Raw genomic sequence first — 16,905 nt, forward strand, 5'->3', positions numbered from 1 at the left:
GAGTCAAAATATACGACGTATCAACAAGATCGTAAAACAATACGTCTCCCCTCCAAATGAAAATACTTGTGTCAAGATTAAAGATTTATTCAATTTTCATGCCACAAGCCCTTCATTATATGATACAGAATACAATGTATTGAGAATGATGTACGTTCAAATTCATGATGATTAATCAATAAAATGGTTTCTTACTTGTAAGTCTCAAAGAAAAAAATCCTTAATGTATATAGCTGTTTATTATTTTTTAAACTTAACAACTGAATAACCTTAAAACAAAAAGATTCTTCCAATAATATCTTTTAATAAACTGCACTCTAAGATTTTAAAGTTTACTACAAATTGATGGAGAGGGAAAATCTTTATATTTCACAAATACTTTATAAGATTAACTTTAAACATATTCATAAGTTTATTATATATTCCTTTATCTTACATACTGGGTTTGCGTTGTTCGCCCAGTACACAGCTCAACAGTTTTATACGACGTATATCGCGAGTCAAAAAGAAGTCTGGCCGGTAAACCTCGGCTAGAGCGGAACTTCTCACCCGTATCTTTCCAGTGACTGATTCAATTATGCTGTTCCGTTAGAATTCATAATTATAAGGCTGTGCAACTGTACAAGATTTGGAGGATTTACTTGAAGCCTAATTAATATAAAAAGTAGAAGTTAAACCAGTCAGGAAGACGAATCATTCATGCAGCTATCAAAGTAAGTATAACAAAAGTTTATTGATATCTATAAAGGTTTGTCATGTAAATACATATGTTTAAGTGTGTTTAGAGAATACCCCAAAAAAATCTATTTATGAAGTAGTAATGCCTAACGTTTTGAACCATACATTTGGTGAACGTTCATTTTCAATGGCAACTATTTCCAATATTAACTTTGACATCAACATAATATTTCAACCCAAGATAAACAGAAATATACTCTGCTTTAGTTCGGACTGACAGGTCGGTCATATGTAAATGTTCACATCCATAATAATGATAATAATAATAATAAAATTTGAGGTTCTTATATACCGCTATATCACAACCTAGTTCGTAGGTTGTCTCAAAGCGGTTCACAAATTAGTATCCGTGGTTATAGGGCCATTGCAAACATCCAATATCTTTCTCAACTCCCTGTGTGGGCATACAGCCGGTGCTGTCATATTAAAACCACTCAGAACTTTGCATTTTCCCATTTGTGTTTAAAATTATATACAAATCTTGCATCCAATTGTGTCAACACTGTCTGTTTGTTCTCCGTACATAATTCATTATAAGCATAATAATATGAGAATTTGGCTGATAATAAAACCACACACAAAGCTCATTATAATTGGGGTCTATGATACCTTTATTCACCTTTTCTCTTGATTTACAGACTTAATGTCATACTGATATGCCACAAGTCCTATAATTAGTAATACACTAACAAAGAATTCTCAAACCAGGCGAGGCAGAATAGACTTAACTAGACCTCCTTGTCCAACACGTTGTCTATCCATTTCCTGAAGAGTATTTCTCCTCCCAAACAACCAGTTCAAATTAATTCCAATGTAAATCCTAAATTATATAAATGCAAACTAGATGATATTTCAATTCCAAATATATATTCCGTCTTTTCGCATTGCAGAGTTATCTGCTCTTGTTAGCAGTTATTGATTGTTACGTCATTTGCTTGTGAGTAACGTCATCAATTTTTGAGAAAACGACGTAATTTTCTCACCCAAAACCAATGGCGTAAAAATCAATACCTGCTCACAAGAGAAGATCACTCTGCAATACGCAAAGACGGAATTGGCAAATGCAAAGCGTCAGATGTGCTAGCCTTTTTACAGTACCAGGTATATGTAATACGTTGTCTAAAAAACATAAAAGATGAAAATATTATCCTTTTTACACATTCAAAGATCTGATCACTGATATCATTATTGCGTCTGAGCATTCTCATTCGGATAGAAAGTGCAAGTAGACATATCACTAAAGCACAACATTCGGACGTAATTAGGGAAGTGTATACATGTATACTTATCCGCCTTATCGTAATCTCAGGCTTAAGCATTTGAATGACGCAATTTTTAAAAAATCATTTAAATTATAGCAACACATTTTTCTATTGCATTTCTCCAGGAGAACGACTACCAAACCAGAATTCAACAGGTACCATCCGTAGAATCAAGATGACTACAGAATGTGGAGACCCACCGTCCATCCTTGGTGCGACCGTGCATGCCATTAATGTTACCGCTGTTGAATATAAGTGTGTCTGGGGAACCAAAATCCAGGGTTACGAGGTGGTACTCTGTGAGTATGGAAAATGGAGTCAAGATTTCCCAGCTTGTATGATTAACTGGCGGACTGAGGCATTGTCTGGAGAATCGAATTATACCAGTTCTTTTCACAGACCTGAAGGTATGTTTAAACATTGACTTTTTAGTGACTTTATTATTACATTTAAACATAGTAATACAATTATTTTTTACTTAACATTTCGTAGATCGTTGTTGATCTAAATTCTTTCTTGGAATTCACTGAGATATCATGACGGACGCTAAATACGATGTATCTTCCTCGGATGCCTGGCTTCGATTCACTTCCCCATTCTATGGTATTTACATGTGGCAGTTGTTTTTTTTTATTCAAGAGCCTGCTCGAAAGATCATGATTGACGAACGTTTCCAGAGATGAAGTTTATTGAAGACCATGAACACGTTGTCTTGTCGCCATCATGATCATTGCGATTTTTTTGTGTAATAAATATAGGATCTTACATGAGTTTCCATTTCATATAAGATTTATGAAACGAGTCTTGGAATTTTGAGGCGAGCTAAAATGAAACATTCGTGACGAGTTTCATAAATTTCATATGAAATGAAAACGATTGTAAGATTTTTTTCGCATAATCAAGATTTGTGGCATTCATTCGTTTAAAGCGACTATTTTCATGCAACCTTGAAATTTTGACTCCAGCGCATAAGTCTGTGACGTCATGTACTTGTCCTAGGCGTGACGTCACAATTGAAACAATTAAAACTTACAACCAATAACAGGGCTGATTGGTCATATTACATGGGCTAATACGCTAAAAGAATATGACATGGGTATATTTACTGGATAACACAGCACATTATGTGATAAAAGGGTTTACGTCTTTGATGATGGTCATTACTTTACCTTTTTATGCCCTTCCCTAGTTCTCGCTTTGAGGTCATTATATTTCTTGATATTGACGTCAATTTACAATCCCCGATTGTTTTGCCTGTAGTGAGACATTAGATCCTTTGGATAGGAATGAAACATTTTGGTTAATTTAAGAGTGTTATATTATTCTCTAATTTGTGGTAATTAAATGTTACTAGTTCACACTGACCACTTGTATTATTTCCATTTTTTGTTTCTTATTCTTATATATCAATATGTAACTAATCAATAATCGATAACTAATATGTGTCTGATATTATCAGGTTCTAATGCATTTTCTAACCAAGACTTACATGCACAAGTAAATTTGGTTTTATGTATATTTTGCAGTTCCTACCTGGCTTTTGACACTCTGGGGAATATTTGCTGCGACTGTTTTCTTATCCTTCGCCTTATGTTTCGTCTTACTCTGCGTACGACTTTGTTGGTAAACACGTTTTCAGTTATTTAGATAATTACTCTTATATTCCTTCGACTGTTACTGAGATTGACAACCAATGACGCAAATAAATAATTAAGGAGAGAGAAAAGCAAAACAAACGAAAACAAAGTATGGCAAAAAGACAAAAGAAACAGACGCTGATGTTTTGTCCTTAAAAGCTGCTCATTTGTAACATCTTCTTTATCGAGAAAAGATTCAGCCGTATTGTTTTCCAAGTATGAACACTCTAATTTATAGTCGAGGTTTATCCTAGGAAACGGTTATTATGGATGTTCGCCCCTTTTGAACATTTTGTTTATAACGCCCCTTACACCTTTAAAGTAATTTGTATTAGTGCTACATTTTGGTACTTGTATAGTAGTAATGAATTCCTTACATTGACAATTTTGAAAAAGAAGAAAAAAAAAATGACCTAATTAAGACCTTATTGTTATATATAGGTGTTGCAGAGGAAAAGCCGTGGCGTTTGGGGGTACATTTCGGTATAACCAGACATGGATATCAAGAAATATATTTTATTGCTGCAAGTGTGAATACAAGCCGGTATGTAATAATCGATCTTAAATACATAATTGATTTGATGATATATATAAATATCTATCCAGTCTGATAAATTCTAACAAACAGAAAATTGTTACTTTTATACAGCCATAAGGTTTTTTGAAAACGGGGCATTTGTACTAGACATCGTATGTAATTGTCTAATATATTCCGTCTTTGTGTATTGCAGAGTTATCTTCTCTTGTGAGTAGGTATTGATTGTTACGTCATTTGTTTGTGAGAGTAACGTCATCAGTTTTTGAGAAAACGACGTAATTTTCTCACACAAACCGATGACGTAACAATGAATACCTGATCACAAGAGAAGATAACTCTGCAATGCGCAAAGACGGAATATATTTTGTGTCAGTGGTATTCAAAATGTATGTTCCCACGTTCGATTTATGATTTAATTTTGGCTATTCCTCCAATGCTTAACTTTTTTCAGGTAATTTCGTACATGCATAACAATGTTTTGTCGCGGTATTTATTATTCAAACTTCTAATAGGTTGAAATTACTCGGCGATGTAATTACTACGCAATGTCAAGTTTTGTGCACTTTTTTTTTTAGATTTTATCAGAAATTACAAATAGTCATCTGTTATGAATTAAAAAATGTTGTGCATCTTTTCATATCAAATTATATGGGATAACCAGGTTTATTTTTTGAGGTTATACATCATGTTCCAAAAAAATCTGTGTGTACTTTTGTGCATAAACCGCCTCGCATGTTGTGTTTTATGCAAAATAATTTTATTTTTTTTCTCTCAGAAACAATGAATAGTCATCTGTTGTGAACTAAAACATATTGTCTGTATCTATATATGAAATAAAAAGGGAAAACCAAGTTTAATTCTTGAGGTTATACATTATATTTCGAAAAAATCTGTGTTCTTTAGTTCATAAACTGCTTTGCATATTTATGCAAACTGGAAACATTATATTCGGTATAAACCGTCAAAATAATGCTGGTTATTCCTTAGAAATGTAGAGGTATAATACTATCATACCATATCGTACATTATCCCATACGTTATATACCAAAAATGTCTGTGTGTACTTGCATATTTATGCGATATGCAAATAGTATATTCGGTATATCCCATACCGTACGCATCCATATCCCATATTATTTCTTGCAGATTCCAAGTAGAAAGAAAATGATGAAAATGATGTTAGAAGAAAGGAACAAGAAAGAAGAGGATACGGTGTCTTTAACTATCGAAGAAACAGAATTTAATAAGGAACAAATAGAAATAGAAATAATGCAAGAAAATGAAAGAAAAGCGGCTGAAGCTATTGTTAGACAAAATGAAATTTCTGCCCAAAATGAAGAAGCTATGAATGAAATGAACGATTCGTCAAATCCGGAAACGGCAGTTGAAGCGGAAGTTGAAACGGAAGTTGAGGCCTCCGGTGTAGAATAAAAAGAGGGCAATACTATCGACACTTTTAACTGTGAGAAAAAATCACTTGTTAATATATGGCAATATCTTGAATATGCTTTCACGTCACATGGAATCACTGTTCTTCCTGTAGAGGATGCATCCTACAATACCTGTGAATATCTGTACTCACTTATTTTCATTATTATACATATAGTCTATCCTATACTCCTAAATACTTAACCGGAACTATATACACAAAAATACACATGCTCTGTTTTTTTCTCGTGCATACCTTACAGGTACACCAGACACAAAATACACATACTCTGTCCTATACTCGTCAATACTTAACCGGTACAATAAACACAAAAATACACGTACTCTGTCATATACATGTAGCTGTTTGCGTGTGTTAGCATCTAATCTATCTATATATTTGAAAACGGTTGGAATTCGATTCAAATAATAAGTTTACTTATATTGTTGTAAAGTTCCTTATAATGTGAGTTGGTAGAATGAATATGTGCCTCAAATTGTCGACAGAAAAATAGTTTCATGTAGGCAAGGGTTTGAGGGAATCGTCCTAGTGACTACATACAACTTGATATATTAGTGACCGTGTATCATAAATCATGCTATCTCCAGACATGATTAGTGATCTTTTTAGTCCGATAATACAGACCACAAGCTCAGGTTTATATCTTTACTTAATAAGACAACCTATATGGCTTTTGGAATCAATTTGTTTTGAATCTGTATGGTGTTTTTTGCTATAGTGTAATCAATATTGGATAGTCCATTCGCACGTGTCAACAGATCTGATATAAAATGAGCCGATTTGTAGGCTTGATATATCTATATGTATGGTAAACTACATAAAGGACAAGGCTGTGCGTGTGTCTTTTTATCAGTTCTAGTAATGTAACCTTTATAAATGGTATGTGTTTAACTAATTTTGCAATAGATAGCTTATAAGTGTTACACCGTGTTGTATCCTTGAGCAATATAATTTACTCCGCTTGTTCCAGTCTACTCAGCTGTAAATGAGTACGTGGTTGGGAAGTGTTAGAATTGTAGAATCGTGATGGTAGCTGCGAGCGCCGAAATGGCAGCACCGGCTGTATGCTCCCTAGGGAGTTTAGAAAGATATTGGCTGGTTGCAAAGGCCCTATAACCACGGATACTAATTTGTGAACCGCCTTGAGACGACCTGCGAATTATGTGTTGTGATAAAGCGGTATATTAAACCTCGAATAATGATAATTATTATTATTAAGTGATTTTATCCTATCTTTAATACACAGTTTATAGTCCCTAACTTATATATGAGGTTCTATTTATCAGTTACAGACTTTCGTTGATGTGGATATTTGGTTACATGAATATGGACCTGTGAAGGGTATATTTACCGAGACGAATTGTCATCAACTTTTGAGACGTAATTTTTCTCGCACAAACCAATGACGTAACAATCAATACCTGCTCACAAGAGAGGATAACTCTGCAATACGCAAAGACGGAATCCTTTTTAAATCATATACACTGTCCAGTACTCTTTAATGCATAAACCGTAATGTCTTGCGTATATCCCGCAGACGATACTTTTGTTACATTGAAAAATGCCCTCTGTGGGCTATCCGATACCCCTCTCTTGCACCATACCAGGTAGTTATATATATATATTATCTTAAAACTCTGCAGTGTAACATTACCTATGTCGATCTAACGCCTAGTTTTTTTGCAGAGGACTATCAGTATTTGAGTACTATACCGTCTACGTAGAGAACTGAATTGAGTACTTGGAGTCGCCTTGACTGTTGACATCAGCATAATGAATGTTCTAAAATTAATCACTCCGAGTAAATATCAGAAACCACAGATGATAACGTTTGTATAGTTTGTTTATTTATGCGCTTGTTGATATTCGATGCATTGTGTATTATGATTTGAATTATACATTATTTTGGTTATTGAGTCATATTGTTAATTATTATAATTTCGGTAAGTTCATAATAAAAGTGATATTCCAAAATCACTTCTATTTCGTTATTTTTGACTACCTGTTTTTTTAAATATCAAGTTTTGATCAAGTTCTGTTTATTTTTAAATCTCACATGTGTTGATCATGTTCTGCATTTAAATATGTATGTGTCAATTATTTGACCTAAAAAGTATTGAAATAAAAACTTCAAGCAATATAAGCGCATATTTTATTATATGTATGTACGTCAAGGGCGAAAGTCAACGATTATTCGGAGGCACAGGAAATGACGTGCAAATGTATGACGTTAGTTGAAACAACCGTTGACTTTCGCCCCTGAAGAAAGCCAGGAGGCCGAAATATTTGGACTAAGAGTGACATTTGTTCTATATTTTCATCCTTTTTTCCCTTTTGGAAATCACTTGTTGTTTATTAAGGTTTTATAAACTATCCAGTAGGTTTCTTGTAAACAAATATTTTTAATTATCCGGTTGAAACCTTATTGTATATGTTTGATAAGGGAGACAATCCCGTCACATCCATAACAAATGTCTGTTTTACAAACAGCTTAGTCATATATGAAAACTCTTAAACAAAATACTGTTTTGTCTATTTACCAAAATGAGTACCGAACATCGTGAATTTATGTGCTAAATGATATAATAATACAGAACTACACAAATTTATGATTGAATAGCTAATGGTATGGAACACAACAATTCGCCCTTGGCATTGCATATGAAAATGCGGTTACATGGCTAATTTTCACCTTGTGACTTATCACAATCATACAGGTATGTGCATATGTGATTTCCATAAAGTTGGTAGTGTTCCAATCGATAATCGTTTTGACAGTTTAAGCTATGAATACAATGCATGAATTCTTAAAATATTTATCGCAAACAGATATGTTTAGTATTGACAGCTCCCGTAGCCTGACCGATATTAGGCTCTCAATAGCGATCACGACAGATACACTATTAAAGTTTGAATGAAGCTCTTTATAACACGTTTACAGCCCATACTATTTATGCTGTAGGTTAGTCGTCCATGATCGAACATATTATTTGATAGGTTATCGGTTATGTTGGCCTTTCTTTATCAACTTAGGATACGTACGTCATAGGCCTTTGCTATGCTGTCTGTGTTGGTCTCTATGTTTTGGTTTAAGTTATTACGTACGTCATGATAGACACAACCTGTCTATGAATACAATTCTAACAAAGCGTTTTTCCTATTTATAACTTCTGTATCGAGCACATGTCGTTATCTGATTGAACCATTTCCATATAGTTAATTCAATCTCACAAGTTGAAATACTCAAAGTAATACAAATCTTGAACTTGAACTTGAAACTCAGAATGATATGTTTACTAACGGGGTCACTCCTACGTTTAAACAAATGTGAAATTAGGCAATGAATCTATGATTTAGGCTTATGAGATACGATCTGGACAGGAAAATGTATCCGCATTTTAAACAATGAAAAAAATTCGTGATCAATTGATTGAACATCTGCGTCGATATAAGAAATATAAACAAGAATGATAATACGAAACCAAGAAAATTTACTACCGTGCATTTCTAAAATGACATCACTGTGAGGTTCTCACAAAAGTAAGACGGTTGTTGTAGGGAGAATTGAAAACTAAGAATTTTCATCTTCGCATCCTGTAGCACTGGGATATTATCAAAATGATAGGTTCGAACAAGGAGAATAAACAGATGCAAAGGGTCGAGTTTAATCCCATTCAAAAATTCAGAAATCCTTGTAGCGAAACAAAAACTAAAGTTCCTATTCAATGTAGAATACTCGTTATATAACAGGTAAAAGTCTATTGTGATGTCACAAGAAATAATTCGGAAATATAAATTCACATATAGACTTTGTACTGCCTGTATCTATTTTAAAGCCAAATCTTCCGAATATGTATGTTTTGAATATTTCCATAAGATATATAAAAAAAATAAGTGTAGCTATAGCTAAGTTAAATAAATCGTGTTTGCATAAAAGTTTACAATCTGCTTTGGAGGAGTTACTTCCCCTTTGTACAATGTAAATGTCTTTACTATCTGTAAACAATGTGTTCACCACTAATTGTAGCTTTAAGGAGAGGACTTATATAGCCAATGCCTGATCTCCAATCCTGTTGACTTCTTTTGTCAATAAAACATGTTGAAATTGACTACAAATTCACGGCAGACCGACTTCTTGGTGTTTCAACAATCAGTGCAACTGTTCAAGCATTAGTTTAGTGAATGATAAAAAGAATGTTTAAGTTGTTTCCTTATTTCTGACATTTATGAAACTCTCCTGATATCTTTTTCATAAAAAAAATCCCATTTAATAGCTGCTGGGTTGAGATTCTCTTTGTACCATGACAGTAGTTGTTTAAGTAAATGAGAAAACATTTTTGCATATCACATTTATTTCTTGTAAACTGCCCAAACAAATTAAACAAATTATGTTTTTTTTCTTCTAAAATTGACACAATGCTTATACACTAGTTATGTATACATACAATTTTAACCGGTTGACGGTAGGAATTAGGATGTAATTATTTTCTCTTTGGTATGAGAAACGCCAATAGGTGGCGCTATTAGTGGTATTTGCACGTGCAAATGGTTGGGTTGTTACCAATACGTGTCATTCAGGCGACACAGGTAACAAGAGGCACACGTGTATTTTTAGCTCTGATTCTGTTCAGAGAACGAAATGACGGACCTACTTCCGTTCGGTGTGCGTGCGCGTAATTCAGTTCCTGCATGCTTCCGCTATATAGTTTCGTTATTGTAAATAGAATCTCTGACACTCACCTGTGGGTTACATAAAGTCTTCTCCAAATAATAATCCATACTTTAAATAATTGCTGAAAACAAAATGTTTATCTCCGGTGCATTCTACGAGTGTTGTGGTGGTGAAAACTAAATACACACGCGTAAAGATTCAAGTGTCGAAAAAGTACTGTCAAGCATTGCCACTGTCTGTACGGTCTAGCTTTTAATATTTGGTAAGTACAAGGAAGAAGTAAATACATATACTTATAAACGTATGAGTGATGAAATATAGCCTCTATTTTGTTGTTTCAAACGGGAACGTACTATAACATATCGTGCTTAGGTTGATAACGGTAATCTACCAGTACCACGTGGCTCTGAGACGAGCCGATATGTGAACTGTGTATGCATGCTTATCAAACATCTCTGAAACACAGCATGCTATTTCTCTTGTATTTATTTATGAAAATGTAACAATTTAAGACCATGACACAACTGCCGCTGCTGTTTGACAAGAATTCGCGCTGTGTCAAAATATTATCCAATCCGGTGCAAGGGAAATAACTCTTATGTTGGTAAAGTCGTATTGAGAAATATAATTCAAATATTTGTGAGATTTTGTGATGAATTGAATATTCAATGACAGTAAATAAAGTCACTACATATACTAATCATTATTATTAATATGAATAAAAAATAAATAAAAATAAAAGGAGTACAATGTCTCTTTTCTCCATGCATGTTTCCCCACTACTGTTAATTGGACCTATTCTTTATTATCCATTCACCGATTGCCATTCTACACGTAAATGCTCATGTCACATCATTGGAGGATGCTAATTAATGAAAAATACAACAATGCGTCACAAAAGAGGTTGAAAAAAGAGGAGAGGGAGAAATGTTTTTAAGGCATCATTTAAGAGGTGATTGATTTTGGAAATTCCAAAGGCAACACCATCACATGACCTGATTTTCAATTAGCAGAATACAGAACACATATCTGAGGTATTATAGTAGATATTGATGCTCAACGTGTAACTGAAGCAATTAAATTTAAAGTGGTGAGCGGCTTTAATGTCACAGTCACATAACTCTAGTTTAATTTTTAAATGGGGTTATTATATTGAGATTAATAGGTTAGGAGTTATATGTTTGTGTGTGAGATGTACATTATTGTGTAATTGTGTTTATTAATCATGTTGATTGTAAATAAACATCGGTCAGTGCCTATGTCACTGGGAAATACAGTTTTTGTATTCGTGTTGTTTATCCTATTGTATAATATAGACAGAGAACTAGAACAGTGGTAGTATTTACGTCCTCGTCTGCCAGGAGTTATTTCCCTTTGCTCACAATTTGTTAAGTATATACTCATGGAGACGAAAAAATCGCATGTTGATGTATGCTACCCGTTAAAGTATCTCAATTCAAACAAAGGAGACTGGTATGTCAACTGTCTACATAATAACCATGTACATTGGGAGTTGTCCATGGGGTGTTATTGCTGTACATTGTCGTAATTAGCATAATTACAACTTTGTTTGGACTGCTGCATCGGCTTAATACATTTTTAAACGGATTGTTTTTGACTTTATATTTCATGTGATTATTATACACACGTGATTTGAAATAATGCAATAAGTACAATATATGCGTAATCAAGTTTATTAAAACATGCTTTTAAAGAATCTAAAGAATCACAGAGTTGATTGCGTATATATGTTTAACAATAACTACGAACAAGATTAACAGAGAATCGAAACATTTCAATGAAAAATGTATAATAATAATGAGCAATAAAGATACGTACATTTACAACAAATGGGCATGTTACAAGTAAACTTACAAATGAAATGGTAGATATGTAACAAGACAGAAGCTCCGTCAATTTACTATAAATATCTACTAATATACTGGATATCCCGAAACTTACACTGTTCAATTTATTTTTGCTGTTTGCGTGGTTACAGTAAAACCACAAATATCGATTCAAATAATCGGACACAAGACATAAAACAGCAAACCTCGAAAACAATTAATCCGCGAAGTGAAGCATCCACGAACGCATCCTGTTATACCCGCATCGGACTCGCCAAACACGGTATCCGCAAAAATGTTGAATATCTATTTTTACAAAAAGGAAATCTGTGATATCAAATTTTCAAAATATGTACAAAAATGCCAGCAGTTACAACTGAGACAATGTTGTCCTTGAAATAATATAAAATCGATCAATAAGAGTGGATATAATTATGACACAACAGCAACCATTTCCACATGTTTATGATGTGTAACACGTCATATATTTTGTCAGTTTAATGACCACATCTACAGAATACAGTATTACCTGATTTGAAATTTTGAATATTCACCCAAAATAAGATGTCGGTTTAGAAACCGGCGCGTTCAGATTAAATGTTTCTTAACTTACGAATTTCTATTGCTATGGAGGTTTAAAGCAACACAATTAAGTAAAAACAAATTATGAAAATGTGATATTGCTGATGTATAATGAACATGATATAGAAATCAGACAGTAGAAACAGTATTTTCAAAATAACAATAACATGCGGTTACAGTATTTTTTTTTACAAAATGATTAATAAATAACATATACATTATATTTTGGCAATGATGAATAAATAATACGCGTGACAAAACTGTCGTGACACTACTGTCAAGCATCAGTCTTACAATGTACAAGTATAAAAGATTATTTACAAGAATGGAATGAGGAACATGAATGAGTACAAACACGACATCTTTGTTAGAAAGGCCACATGCATATCTGGTTACTGAATTTATTGGCACATATTTTCTTTCACAATTAATACGTAAGAAGCAAAATGTTCTGTAGAAATACAGAATAATCGTTACTACATTCTAGTTGTCAGCTGATAAAGAAGGTAATATTTTGAAACGAATTGAAAAAAAGACGCCATGTAAAAAAAAAATCAAATACAAAAAATTCGAATGCTATACTTAATCGATCTCCTATTAAAATCCCTATTTTCCCCATTCGCTTGTTTTGCTTGCATTTGATTGTTTTTGTTATTCGTTTGTTTGTTCTATAAGTTACTAATCCCATGATATAAACAATAAAAAACGTATTTTGAATGCTGCATTTCTGAGAATATATTCCCTCAATTCAATTTATTTTGGTGACAGGATACCTGACCCGCTCATCATCAAAACGTTACACATAAACATTCACTGGTTGTACTTTATGAAACTGTAGACATATTTTTGTGCTATATTTTGATCCATTTTACAAATAAGGTTTTTTTTTCAAAATCAAATTCATGTCAGTGTCCCTACATATGTACCACTTGTAATTCGAGTTAAAGTTGCAGACGCTACGAGAGTGTAGCATCAACTACCTCACTACTTTGAACTCGAGTTAACTCATTCACCTCTGAAATTTCGTAATGAGCTATTCCAACTTGTGATTTGGAAGGATTCAAATGTGTCTTCAGGGGTGAATGAGTTAATTATGCTGAAGCTTTGGGGATGTGACGGCCATTGTCACACTACTTTGTACTCGTGTTGTTGTTGCGGATGGTGTGGGAGTGCGGCATCCACTGCTTCACTTCCCGGGCTGGCTGGTTCCGCTTGTCCCTAAGAACCAGTTCTTGAATGGTCGTGACTGTCGTGTTCTGGCCGTTGACAAAAGCAGGCGACTCTCCGTGACGTGAGGAATCTAACCCGCTATCCGGAGTGGAGTTTGCCTCGCTGACGTGCGTCGTCTGGAATGGATAACGACACTTATTTCTCAGCTCAACTGACAGGGTTAAATGAATCTCAACATACTGAATACTGTATACATGTAGTCTGGTGACTTCACGTATGTCTGAGTTCACCGATACAGTTTGCTGCTTAATGTTTTTGAAATGTTTCTTAACTTTTCCTGATTGGTCAACACTTCAGCTGATATGTTTGCCCTAACATGTATGACACATTAACTCCTATTCATGTTTTTTTCAGTAGATTTGCTTGTAATTTGATCACGAACGACTTGGCATGTACTGCAATGTTCCTTATAGATTGGTGTGTATTTTCGAGAACTGTTCATTAAGAAATCGACAGTAAACAGTTCATTTCTCATCATAAGCTTCTGAAACCTTATGGCGTTACCATTTCATCTTATTCTTTAACAGGATATTTTTAAGTTCTAGTGTCAACACATTTCTGATCAGTTGGCTTTGATTTATCAATCCTTTTATTGAGACTATTGACATTGGAAAAAATTGAACATTGACCTATACCTCTGAGAAAGGTATGCTTAAACCTCTGATAAATATATTCATTTTCACTGTTAAACATGTAAATTTATTAATGACAAAAATGTGTAAACACTGATAAATTTAAACATACACCACTAACAATATATACATGTACCACTGAAAAAAATTCATTAAAATACCACACCAAGATACATACATATATTTTTAATATATATACATATATTATTGATAAACATGTATTTACCATGAATAAACATATCTATATATTAAAGATAATCATATATATTTACCTATGATTACACACTTTTTCCTATATTGAACATATACGCATACCTCTTATTATATATGCATCTACCACTGAAAAAATGTCTACACATACCACCGGGGTAACATGTACAAATACAACCGAAAATTATATACATATACCACAGATAGATATTTGGTATATATTTGTAAACAACAAAGGTAAACATAAACAATAAAGGAATTCTGGGAAGGAATGAAAGAAATACAAGTAAGTTATAAGAATAACGGTTATAAAAATGTTTATTAAGTAGAGTATTTTAAGCGTAAATATATAAAACAAAAATCACCATTTCACATATTTTTGTAAATAATAGATAAAAGTATATTAATATCAAACTTAATATAGAATAAAATCATAAATCTGTCAGATCTACTGCTAGGCCTTTCTGCCTTCCAGGCGTATTAAATTTTATATATGTATTGTTAGCTTCACGGGAATTGAAAAAGCTTATATTCGGTCTTTGCGTATTGCAGAGTTATCTTCTCTTGGGAGCAGGTATTGATTGTTACGTCATTGGTTAGTGTAAGAAATTTACGTCGTTTTCTCAAAAATTGATGACGTTACTCTCACAAACAAGTGACGTAACAATCAATACCTGCTCCCAAGAGAAGATAACTCTGCAATATGCAAAGACGGAATATGTACAATGTGATGTGCAATTGCTGCTTTAAAATGTAGGTTCTTATTAGAAACTAGCATAGTGAGATCTTATCCACAAAATATATTATATTCAAATATTTAAATTATTTCAAGTTCGGAACAGTTACATTATATCTGAATAAAACTTCATCATCCTGATCTATTTTTATTATTGATATAAAATATTTTCAAAAAGACCAAGATGAATGTAAAGTAGACATTGTTTTTACTTTCAACCATCAAAACATGAAAAAAGAAATAAGCTATTTTTGATGATCGTTGTAAATTAATGTTTAATATGTTGTATATTATGATGAACTAATTGATTCCAGACATTTAAAGGTTAACAAATGTTAAACTGATTAATATATATAATATTTAGCATTAGAATAACGTAGGTAATTAGATAAGAACAACTGTCTCAATAATAAACTGTTCAATAAGGTTTAATAGATTTTGTTAGCCAGTTAACGAATTTCATAATAAAACAAACACAAGAACAGCAAAAATACAAACAAAAACAATTAAGTTATGTATTCTTATAAAAAGACCTAAAGGAATATCTCAATCGGTACAAAAAATATTAACATAATAAAAAATATAACGAATAGATATATAGTCATATGTAATAATTGCAACTATGCTGTTAAAGTTGAGAAGAGTTTAACGAATATGACGATGTTCCATGTCATTTGAATTTACACCGAAATAGCACGTTATCCATCTGACCAGTTGCAGATGTAGGTACATGTTGTGAGAAAATAGAAAATTTTGTGAATATTTGCCTCACCCTGTTTACAAATGAAGTTATTCAGATGATCAATTCAACACAATGATCGATGCAAGAAGATAATTAATTAATCGCGAATTTGAATTCCTTTAATATCGACATAGAATTTTACCAAGCATTTTTTTGAGATTTAGTTCCAACACTGTGAGAGTAGTGTAAACACATATTAGGTACTCCAACGCTTTAAAAGAAATAAAGTCATGGATGTTCCTATCCTGAGAGAGAGTAACAGTCTTCGTGTACATGGTAACCGCTCCTAATTGGTTTCAAGTAGTTTAACGGAAAATAAGAACACTTGTAAGTTGTTAGCCACAACGAAATAATCAGTTTCAGAGATGTAGGAGTTTAAATTGAATTTATCCACTAAGAATCAAATCACACACTTGATACTAGAAAAAACACTTCCTGCTTTTCCGTCAAAACAGTATGGATGGTATGTAATGCATCACAACACCTATATATATCCCACAGTTGTTATGTCCACGCTGGTCAGTGGTCAGTATTGATGTTTCACGTGGTGAAACATTTTGTTGTTGTTGTTGGCAACCTAATTAGTAAGAAACAAGAAAAACTATTTGTGCACAGTTGTTATTCAATCC

The 16,905-nt window shown here is 33.1% G+C and overlaps 2 protein-coding genes across 7 annotated transcripts in view; one reads left to right on the forward strand and one right to left on the reverse strand.

The window, feature by feature from the left end:
* The first annotated feature begins 531 nt into the window (after positions 1-531).
* LOC110454263 lies at positions 532-7,662 on the forward strand. 2 transcript variants are annotated; one of them, XM_021503699.1, is made up of 5 exons: positions 532-713; positions 2,126-2,407; positions 3,527-3,623; positions 4,079-4,181; positions 5,322-7,662. In XM_021503699.1, exons 2-5 carry the CDS (start codon positions 2,176-2,178, stop codon positions 5,604-5,606), a joined length of 717 nt encoding a protein of 238 aa, XP_021359374.1. In that variant the 5' UTR covers positions 532-713; positions 2,126-2,175; the 3' UTR covers positions 5,607-7,662. The 2 variants fall into 2 exon arrangements, with proteins under 2 accessions (XP_021359374.1, XP_021359367.1); XM_021503692.1 differs by lacking the exon at positions 532-713 and adding an exon at positions 1,771-1,839.
* A 4,320-nt stretch (positions 7,663-11,982) lies between these two features.
* Positions 11,983-16,905, reverse strand: part of LOC110454594 — a 33,082-nt gene continuing 28,159 nt past the window's right edge. For 4 of the 5 annotated variants that reach the window (XM_021504205.1, XM_021504216.1, XM_021504223.1 and 1 more), the window contains exon 6: positions 11,983-14,072. In XM_021504205.1, the coding sequence (XP_021359880.1) occupies positions 13,857-14,072 (216 nt within the window). In that variant the 3' untranslated portion in view covers positions 11,983-13,856. Of the gene's footprint in view, positions 14,073-15,464; positions 16,854-16,905 lie in introns of those variants that run through there. The other variant, XM_021504196.1, reaches the window with a different exon arrangement.

Source organism: Mizuhopecten yessoensis, unplaced genomic scaffold (assembly GCF_002113885.1).
Source record: "Mizuhopecten yessoensis strain PY_sf001 unplaced genomic scaffold, ASM211388v2 scaffold917, whole genome shotgun sequence".
NCBI classification, from domain to species: Eukaryota; Metazoa; Mollusca; class Bivalvia; order Pectinida; family Pectinidae; genus Mizuhopecten; species Mizuhopecten yessoensis.